Source organism: Cibotium barometz, chromosome 37 (genome assembly GCF_041138505.1).
Source record: "Cibotium barometz isolate CiBa-2024 chromosome 37, ASM4113850v1, whole genome shotgun sequence".
Classification (NCBI taxonomy): Eukaryota; Viridiplantae; Streptophyta; class Polypodiopsida; order Cyatheales; family Cibotiaceae; genus Cibotium; species Cibotium barometz.
Window position 1 is genome coordinate 49,781,829 of NC_141082.1, and position 11,106 is coordinate 49,792,934.

General features: G+C 38.1%; 1 protein-coding gene across 1 annotated transcript; it reads left to right on the forward strand.

Annotated features, from left to right (window-relative positions):
• The first annotated feature begins 2,682 nt into the window (after positions 1 to 2,682).
• Positions 2,683 to 3,523, forward strand: LOC147617360 (uncharacterized). The gene is made up of 2 exons (XM_086776467.1): positions 2,683 to 2,891; positions 3,035 to 3,523. The coding sequence occupies exons 1-2, from the start codon at positions 2,683 to 2,685 to the stop codon at positions 3,357 to 3,359; spliced, it is 534 nt and encodes a 177-aa protein (XP_086632593.1). The 3' UTR covers positions 3,360 to 3,523.
• Positions 3,524 to 11,106: the final 7,583 nt, after the last annotated feature.

Genomic DNA, 11,106 nt, shown 5'->3' on the forward strand with positions numbered 1-11,106 from the left:
GAGCCCTTCCCAGAGCTACATTTATCATCCGGATGACTATCTTGGTTTCCCATGCCAGTCATGTCAAAGTTGTCATCGTAATCCATGGCATCCATGCAACACTCATTGAAGATGACATGCTTCTTTGTGTACAAATGAGCGTGAAGTGTCTTGTTTCGTAAGCCTTCCAGGAAGATAGAAATTAATCTTCCTTGGCTTGGCTTCTCATCGTCAGGGCATCGATTGATGTACTGCTTTAGCCTATTTACGCAATCTCGCATAGAGTCTTGATCTTTTTGCTTAAAAGCGTAAATTTGAGCTACCGCATTGTGCTTTATAAAGCTCTTTTCTAGCCCATCGAAAGATCTCTTTGCCTCAGGCTCTAAAGTCTGAAACCATGATAAAGACTTACTCTCTAGCGTCAAGCCAAATCCTTCGATTTGCGTATCCGTGACTTGCTCCGCATGTATAGCTTGCTTAAAAGCTGATATATGGTCATATGGGTCTCCAGATCCGTCATACTTCTTGACAAGCTTTTGCAGTGTAGATGGTCTCACTTTTCTAGAATATTCATCGTCATGTCTCCTATATGAGTCTCGGCCTCTAAATCTAGGCTCTTAAAATGTTAGTTCACTTGGTCTATGGGGTTCTCTTGGAGGTACATATCCACTTGCTCGTGGTTTTTCTTCTCCCCTAGATTCTCTAATAGCACCGGTTCTCCTCGTGGGATCAATCGTTGGAAAGACTGGTCCTTTAGCAGTTATTCACATGGAAGGTGCTCGTCAAGCCACACTTGGGGTTCTAGCCCATGGTGGAAAGACTTGTCCTTTAGCAGTTATTCGCATGGAAGGTGCTGGTCAAGCCACACTTGGGGTTCTAGCCCATGGTGGTGCTAGTGTTTCTCCATGAAAGGCAGATTCATCTAGACGTGCTGTGTCTAAGGTAGACACCTCAGTGAAAAGGGGCCTTCCTTTCCATGTCATTTCCCTAACCTCTGGCCATTCAAGGGTTCTAAAGTCGTTCCCCCATCTATCATGAACATGCTTAGTGAAACCATCTAGATGCTCTACACTTACTGTATGCGTGACTGGAAGCTCTAAGCTTGGGTGCTTAGTGGTTGCACAGTAGGTTTCTTCCACATCCCTATACACCTCTTTAATTGGGTCGTCCTGATAGATTTTAACTACTGGAATTTCTTTTACTATGTCCCATGGGTTTTTCTTGGTCTCCTTTTCTTTTCCCGTTCTTTCTCTATCCTCCCAATTTCGGTCAGAAAACAATTCTTCAAGTAAAGAAATGGGCGTACTAGGTCTGCGCGATGTTCCTGGCACATTTGGGTCCGATGGAACCTCCTTTTTCTGCTTTGCTTGTGCGCTAGGTTGAAGTACACCCAAAGCATCCACCTGTTTAGGATTTTTGGTGACCTCGTAGCGTACTCCATTTCTACCCATGTACATAACATCTTGGTAGTTTACCCATGGTGTTGGTTCAAATGTAGAATGAATGTCTGCAATTTTAATAACAACAAACCGGCTCATTGGATCTTTGTAGATCTCACCGCCATGCACGTTTGTATACAAGAAATGGAGTCTCATGTTGTCAATCACCTCCCCATCTGGGATTTCAAATGGATTAGCAGAATCTGCCATACCAATGGGTGTGGATGGTCTATTCATGCCAAATGACTCGTTTATGTCCATTGAAATTTCACTCTCAGTTCTTGAGAGGCTCTCTGTTTGAGACTCTGAAGATGTCTCGAGAATGCTCTCCAAGTTGCCAGGTGTCGCTCCCTTGAGTGGTTACCCTAGATGGTGCACTAGTGTTACGTCCCCCAAGTGTTGTTCCCGAGCGTAGGTTCATATGCTATTCTTAGCATGTTGCAGTGTCCAATTTTGATATTTAAACCCTACCTAACCACTAAATGCAACTAACATGAATATGTGTGTAACTATCTATTTTTTTAATTTTTAATTTTTTAATTTATTATTATTATTTTTTATTTTAATAATTACATAAAAATACAAATTATGCAAAAATTTAAAAAAAATGCAAAATATGCAAAAAATATGGACTCAAAATAAAACACATAATTTATAGATTTTCTTTTCTTTTCTTTTCTTTTTTTTTTCTTTTTATTTATTTTTATTGTTTTATTGTTTTTTCCCTTTTTAAATTTTTATTTTTTATTTTTTTTAAAAAATGCAAAGAACATGGAAACTAACAAAAAATTAAAAATTAAAAAAAATACCAACCTTATCAGCCTTATCGCCTCCGAATTCTTCTCCTTCGCCTTTGCTAACCTTATCCTCACCTCCTCTGCACCTCATCTCCAACCGCCTCACGTTCTCTGCAGCGCCTTATCTTCCTCCTCCGCTGCATCTACCTCCGCTGGCCACCTCTGCTTCGCCGGCCACTTCACCACCGCCTTTGCTGCCAGCAGAGCAGCTGAGGCTCAGCCACCTCTGCTTTGCTTCCATCGGCTCTCTTCCTTCGCCTTCTTGCCTTCTAGCCCCGCCGTCGGCTTCCACCTTTCCTTCGCACCGGGCCTCTGCAGCCCTCTCTTCCTGCTGGCAGTCACCTTCGCACCGGGCCTCTGCAGCCCTCTCTTCCTACTGCAGTCACCTTCGCACCGGGCCTCTTCGCGGCCCTTCACAACCGCCGGCCAGTCAGCGCTACCACTTCACCTTCTCGTCTGCTGTGCGGATGGCCCTTCGCCTTCACCTGTATAGCCAGTCAACTTCTTGCTGCCAGCCTTCGCTTCCTTCTTTCGGCCACTTCACCTTCACGTCTCCTTCATGCCTCCTCGCCTTCTTTGCTGCGGGTGAGGTAGAGACGGCCAAGTACTACAAGCAAGGTCGCAGCTGCCTCTCACCGCCTTCGCAGATAGCTGCCGGCCTCTTCACCACCGCCAGGCACTTCCTTCTTGCGGCCGCCTTCGTCTACTTCACGGCCTTTGCTCTCTGCTGACGCTGACTCTCTGCTGCCTTCAGCCACACGGCCTCCTCTTCTTCGGGTGAGGCAGACCTTCGCCTCCTCTTCCTATTTTATCCCGCAGCCTCGAAAGCGCAGATGCTACCACCTCCCTTGCAGACCCTTCATTGAACCCTCCCAAGTTTGTGGGCCCTAGTCTTGCTGCTTTTGGTGAGGAGGACGTGGATCTGTCGGCCAAGAAATCGAACACTCACAAGGTGGCTGAGCTCTCCGGAAACAACATATTCAAAGAGGATGCTCCTCCATCCTTGGCAGAGAAGATGAGTGTCGCCAAGCGCAAAGAGATGACCGGCAGCGATATTTTTGCTGATGAAAAGCCTGTCATTAGAGAGCATCTAGGTGGCACTAGAAAGCCTCCTGGTGCTGGAAGTAGCGTTACACTAGTGTAGGTAGGTAGAGAGAGAGAGAGAGAGAGAGAGAGAGAGAGAGAGAGAGGATCCTAGTTGTGCCCCCTGTAGATGTACTAACCTCACTGATTTGGATTGCCACAAAAAATGGTGTATGGTGGGTGGCTATATGGAATTTCACATCGCATGAAATCATGTTCTTTGTTTTGTGAAAAAATATATATATATATATATCACAAAATAAAAAATAAAATTTGCGACCTTATCCAGCCCCTCCTTTGTCTTTGTAATCTACCTTTTTTCTCTTCTAATCACTAGCTCCGAGATTCCACACTCGTGCTAACCCTAAACCTAAAAACAAACAGAAATAGTGGTAGTAATGCAAGCTTCTCAACCGGTTTTGAGTCTTCTCCTCGGCAGTGGCGCCAATGGAGAGACGGAAGACTCTCTCACTTGTAGCATGAGTAGTATGATCCGTGTGTAGCTCAATCCAATGGGATTTGCATCCCTTTCGGAGCTAGGGATTCAACCTGTACCGGTGCACAAAAGCTTATCCACGAATGGAGAAAATGCTATGAACACCACTACCTTGACATGGACTTTACACACACAAGCTCAATCTTGCCATAATTCATTCACTCATCATCCCACTCATTCATGCATCCAATACAAGAAGAAAGCTAAGCTAATGCATACACAAGCTCAAAGCATACTTCATTCTCAAGCTCTTACTTCCCTAGCATGCACACAAACCTTGAAGCTTAATGGAACTTGAAATAAACATGCATTCTCAATCACTACTCAAGCAATGCCTTGCCCATGGATAAGCTACAAGCTATGGAGAAGCTTAAGCTTGAATCCACTACCACACAAAGCCTAATAGAGAATCCACAAGCATCAACAAAGAAGCATGCACACTAGAGAATAGAGATTAGAAGAGAGAAAAACATCATCTCATTGCATTGAATAGAAGAGCATTGCTCATACAATAGTGTAGATGGGGAGAGAGAAGAGCTTGCACCTCTATAAACAAGAGGGAGAGCTAGTCTCAAGAGAGCTCAAGCATAAGCTTAGCCCAATGTGTCCATAAGCTCTCAAATGAGCCACTTTTTATACTAAAACTCCTAAAACTCCCAAAACTTCCCATGTGGGATTATTCTCAAGCCCACTCCCACACTCACCTACAACTTGGAATGTAAGATTCCTCCTCCACCCCCTTTTTGATGTCTTGTATCTTCCCCTGTAATCAATCCCTCTTCAGAAATATAAAGACCTTGTTTCTAACTATTTTAACCTAGAGAGAGAAAATATCCTAGAGAGAGAATATTCAGATTTTGAATATTTTTGGATAGAAAAATATCTCTTATAATTAAGATAAATTCCCCTGAAAGAGAAATTCAAAAAGAATTTTCCAATGTGCAATTGGAATTAATTGGAAATGGGTATAAAGGACCTTAGCCTAAGGGTCTAGATTTTCAGAAATTTTTGGATTATGGTCCAATTAAGGTTCCTATGGGCCAATAGCATCAATCCATGTGTAGGGAGGAGATAAATCCAATTTGTAAAAGAAGATACCCAAAAATGAGTAAATGCTCACATAAGATGAAGAGTTGAAAATGTACAAGGTTTATTAGTAAAAAACTATGAGCAATATTAAAAATATGAGATATTTTGGGTATCCAAAAATGAGTAAATGCTCACATAAGATGAAGAGTTGAAAATGTACAAGGTTTATTATTAAAAAACTATGAGCAATATTAAAATGATTCCATTATGACACATATGTAAGGAAGGGGAGTTCTTTAAAGGAGGTGCATATTTCACATAAGATGAAGAGTTGAAAATGTATAAGGTTTATTAGTAAAAAACTATGAGCAATATTAAAAATATGAGATATTTTGGGTATAATGATTCTATTTTGACACATATGTAAGGAAGGGGAGTTCTTTAAAGGAGGTGCATATTCACATGCTTGAATGAGTTTTAAACTCATAAAAATTGAGATATTTCATCTCTCCTCTCTCCTCATTCAAGTCTAGTTCCAAAAAGTTAGCTTAACTGACCTAAAAATGGTCAAAAATTGACCAAACTGATTTGGAAAATTCTAGAATCAGTTTGTTTGGTTAGGAGCTCAATTTTTCCTATAAATAGAAGCCTCCCCCTTGTTGAAAAATAGATAGTGTTTATGCATCGTTACTCTACTCCACCTAATCCAAGAACTGTGAATTCATTAATAATTCACTAGTTTTTGGAGCTTCCCTCTTTCTTCAATCCCCATTAGTGGCTCCATCAACATACTTAACCAATTGATTGGTTGGGGGCCTCTACCGTGAACAAAGAATCAAGCAATTTGTAAGGTAATTAGTGAATATTGATCTTTTCTATAATTTCTGAATGTTTCTCTCTTCTCAACCCCTCTCAAGCTTGAGAAGCTTAATTGGTATGGTTTTTTAAATGCTATTGAAGTTAATTGGTGAATAGTAGTGAAGAGTTACATAATTTAATAAATGCTATTGAAGTTAATTTCCATTTATGTTTAAATTCTAATGGTTTTTATGTAATTTCTCTCTCTCACTCAAGAAATGGTCATACTCATGACCCATTCTCAATCCAAATCAAGCTTTTCATAAAGCTTTTCCTGAACCCAAGATTAAGCTATGCTTGAAGCCAAATTAATGACTTTTTTCTATGCTTTTAGTTTATGTATATTGATGATTCAATCCATTATGGATTAATGATCCAATTAGAGATCATTTTAATTAATTCCTTAATGATAAGCTTTATCCCTTAGAAAAATTGAGATTTATCAGTCATAGCAGCGGAGCTATGACAAAATTTTTATAAAAATTATGCATAAAATAATTTCATTCAAAATATAAGAATAGGACTTCCTACCATATTCTAGGAATTATCATCCTAGATTAATTGAAAGAATTTCATTATAATCCTGGAGAAATTAAATTTTAATATCATGCATAAAGGATAAGTTTTTATATCAAAAGTGTTATTTTTACCATTTTTATTTTCATGCATAGAAGTATGCATAATGGATAAATTTTTATATCAAAAGTGTTATTTTTACCATTTTTATTTTCATGCATAGAAGTATGCATAATGGATAAAATTTTATATCAAAAGTGTTATTTTTATCAATTTTATTTTCATGCATAGAAGTATGCATAATGGATAAATTTTTATATCAAAAGTGTTATTTTTATCAATTTTATTTTCATGCATAGAAGTATGCATAAAGGATAAATTTTTATATCAAAAGTGTTATTTTTACCATTTTTATTTTCATGCATAGAAGTATGCATAATGGATAAATTTTTATATCAAAAGTGTTATTTTTACCATTTTTATTTTCATGCATAGAAGTATATATAATGGATAAATTTTTATATCAAAAGTGTTACTTTTATCATATTTGAATTTCATGCATAAAGGTATGTATAAAAGTTGATTATTTTATTATAAAAGTGTGTCTTTTATTATATTGGATTTCATGTTTTGGCTTTGGGATGCCCGACTCTTGACTCATATGCCATCCAACACTTTTTCATTGGTGGCGAATTGAACTCTTTGGAAGATTATTTTATTATAAAAGTGTTATTTTTATCATAATTGGATTTCATGCATAGAGGAATGCATAAAAGTAGATTATTTTATTATAAAAGTGTTACTTTTATCACAATTGAATTCCATGCATAGAAGTATGCATAAGAGTTGATTATTTTATTATAAAAGTTTTACTTTTATCACAATTGAATTTCATGCATAGAAGTATACATAAGAGTTGATTATTTTATTATAAAAGTGTTACTTTTATCATATTTGGATTTCATGCATAGAGGTATGCATAAAAGTTGATTATTTTATTATAAAAGTGTTACTTTTATCACAATTGAATTTCATGCATAGAAGTATGCATAAGAGGTGATTATTTTATCATATTTGGATTTCATGCATAGAAGTATGCATAAAAGATATTCTTTTTATACTAAAAGTGTGATTTTCATCATAAATGGATTTTATGCATAACTTAGATGCATAAGAGAAATTCTTTTATTCTAAAAGTGTAATTCCTATTAAATTGAATTTATGCATAGGAAGATGCATAAAAGATTGATTCAAAAGTGTCATTTTCATCTAAATTGAAATTATACATAGGAAGATGCATAAAAGATTGAAATTCTAATTCAGAAATGTCATAAATTTATGTATAGGAAGATGCATAAAAGATTGATTTTTACTTCAAAAGTATTAATCTCCTTAAAAAGAATTTATGCATAAATAAATGTGTAAAGAAATCTTATATCAAATATAAGAATTCTCTTGTATTCTATACACAGATATGAGATGTGATGGGATGTGATAAGAGGTGTATAAGATGTGATAAGAGGTGATAAGATGCTTATGAAATAAGTTAGCAGGTGATAAGATGCTTATGAAATAAGTTAGCAGGTGATAAGATGAATTAAGATGTGATAAGATGTGTATGAGATGAGGTAAGAAGTGTATGTGATAGGATAAGATGTATATGGGTTGTGATAGGACAAGAATGGATGTGATGTAAAAGATTAGATGTGAAGGCATATGGGGTTATATGAATGGGAATGTGAAAATGGATGTATGTATGTGGATGTGTGGATGTGGAGTTGGGAGTGTGGATGTATGAATGTGAAAATGGATGTATGCATGAAGATGTATATGCATAGATGTGAATGTGGATGTAGATGTGAATGTGGAATGTGGATGTGGATGTATGTATATATGTGGATGTAGATGTGGAAGTATAGATGTGAATGAGAAGGTGGATGTGGATGTATGTGAATGTGGACGTAGATGTGATGTATAGATGTGAATGTGGAATGTGGATGTATATATGTATGTGGATGTAGATGTGGGTGTATAGATGTGAATGGGAATGTGGATGTGGATGTATGTGAATGTGGATGTAGATATGGATATGAAATGTGAATGTGGATGTATGTATGTATGTGGATGTAGATGTGGATGTATAGATATGAATGGAAATGTGGATGTGGATGTATGTGTGTGGATATGGATGTATGAATGAGGACGTGATAGTGGATGTATGCATGTGGATGTGGATGTATGGATGTGAAAATGGATGTGTATGTATGAATGTGGATATGGGATGTGGATGTATAAATGAGGATGTGAAAATGGAGGTAAACATGTAGATGTGGATGTATGGATGTGGATGTGGATGTGGATGTATGGATGTGGATATGGATGTGTATGTATGAATGTGGATATGGGATGTGGATGTATAAATGAGGATGTAAAAATGGATGTATGCATGTAGATGTGGATGTAGGGATATGAATGTGAATGTGTATGTGAATTAATGTGTCGCCGATATGAGGAAATGGATGAGAATGAGTACACATTAAATGGAATGTGGAATAAGTAATGTGGACTAAGGAGGGATAATGTGGAAAGACGAGAGTTCGATTTAGAAACTGTATTTTGTGACTGTTTGTAAATGACTGTTTTATGTCATGAATGCTGGGGAAGCATTTTGACCGTCTTGTGGATTAAGGTCATGAAGACCTAACTGTTAAAGTTGCAACTGCTGACGGAGAGTTAATGGAGGACGTCTCGCGTAGCAAGGTTGACCGAGGTCTTGACCAGCCTCGGTTCGATTTAAATGGTGAGTTTTCGGTACGGTGGATGAGGGACCAAGGAAGCGGCCTATGAGTGAAGCGCTAGGTCACCTGCGAAGGATCCTAGAGGGTGCTGACCATACGGTGCTCGGGCTCTGGGTCACCGAAGATACCCACACGTGCGTCGTGGAAGATATTGGAACAAGGAGTAAGAGTTGTTTTGTGAAACCGGGCATGGATCTGGTTGATTGACCTTGCTGGTCTTCAATGGATGAGTCCATGGCTCTTTTTATGGATGTATTGGTTGATCTTGCTGATCTTCAACGAGAGTCCATCTTGATTTTTATAAGTGATTATATTGCCGAGTATTATGGGCTAGGAACTATTGAAAAGGCCCCTGTGTGGATAGGTGGTGAGCGTTCTAGTTGCCAATGATGCCATAGATGCTCTGATGAAGGAATGATGGGAAATTATAAATCAACCGGATAAATTGGAAGATTGTGATCAGTGGTACTATGGTTTCATTAAAGGATTGTTTTAAAGTTAGCTGATGCTAAGAAAAGGCAATTTCATATTGGGTGTGTAAGTGGTGTGGCTAGTTTTATGTTTGCATGAACTTCCGGCTAGGGGGCCTTGGAACTCTTTTCCTTGGTACCCGGGACAAAACCTAACCAAATTCCAAATTGGATCCCATCACTACAGTGGTTGGGCGGTTGGCTAACCCATGGGATTGTGGATGGGGTTAGGCTGGACTGATGGATCCGTAAATCGAGACTCAATTTCCGTTATTACGATAGATGAAGTAAGTCCCGGATAGTAATTGTTCTATGGATAGGAATCAACGGCTGTGCCTCTTGATGAGGAAAAAAGCGTTGATCCCAATGATCCAAGTGTAATTTCTTCCTTGATCTGACCAAGTATCTTTATAGGTGCAGTCGGATCAGTTTGATCTATTAATGGTCTTAACTACGTTAGAGTAAAAAGTTATCCTGGAGGAATCGCCCGTGCTTTCCGGATAAGGGAAGTTTTTTCGGGTTCGGTTTTTGAAAAATCGATGGATTAGTCTTTTGTCTGGATATCCGTGTGGACGAGGCTCCGAGTGTGGAACCCTGCCTCACGGAAGAAGTGCTACTTCCGCTGCTAGTACCCCGAATCCGTTGCGCGGTGGGAACAGGGATCTCACAGTTGGTATCAGAGCATTTGGTTAATGAGGATCAACCGAGAAGCCAAATATGTCAAAAATTTATCAAGAATCACAAAAAGGTTGTAATTGTGTGATATAATTCATACAATTTGATATTCAAATTGAAATTCGTAATTTGGTAATTGGGTCTTCAGATGGAAGTACTGCAGTTATACAGAATCCCTGACTTGCTTGAGGCCTAGACATGATGGTATTTACCTTATAATTCCAAGGGCCGTGACTACCCGTATATACCGAGAGTATACTGCAGTTCTTTACTGATAGTATATATGAGTAAATCTAAGACTTGAAATTATAAGCGTTAATGCTATCCAGAGGATGATTTCGAATGTGGTTGATATGATTTTTAATTCTGTTTGAGAATTGATGAATTGATTTGGATTCTGATTGAAAAATGATGATCCCTGAAATTTGGTTGAAATGTAATAAGCTAAGCGAAACATCAATGAGGATGAATGGGACGAGTCCCTATGATGATATTCATAACTGGAATGATGATAATGATTTTAGCAAATCACTATGAGATTAGTGGATTGTGCTATCGAATTACTACGGTTAACACTTGACTCGGTAGATCAATTTAAGGGATGACAAATTGAGAACTTGCTTAACTGAAATTTCCGTGGAGGAATGTTTAGCAGGGAATTTTTCGGTCTAATGGACCATTATCGTGTTAAAGATATGAATGATATGAATGAATTATGAGTTCTATTTAAGGGATAATTATTCCCGTATTCTATTGGGTTGACCAAAATATAAGGAACCCCAGAATAACTTGGATCTTAAGAAAAAGAGTTGTCCTCTACTTTACGAGATGACGACATCTCGTAAAGTACGAGATGAGGACATCTCGCACTTTTTAAGTGGGGTAGAATGTAAGATTCCTCCCCAACCTTCGAGGTATGCACGAGTAAGAACCTCCCTTTCTGATCTTATAATTATTCTCTCTAAA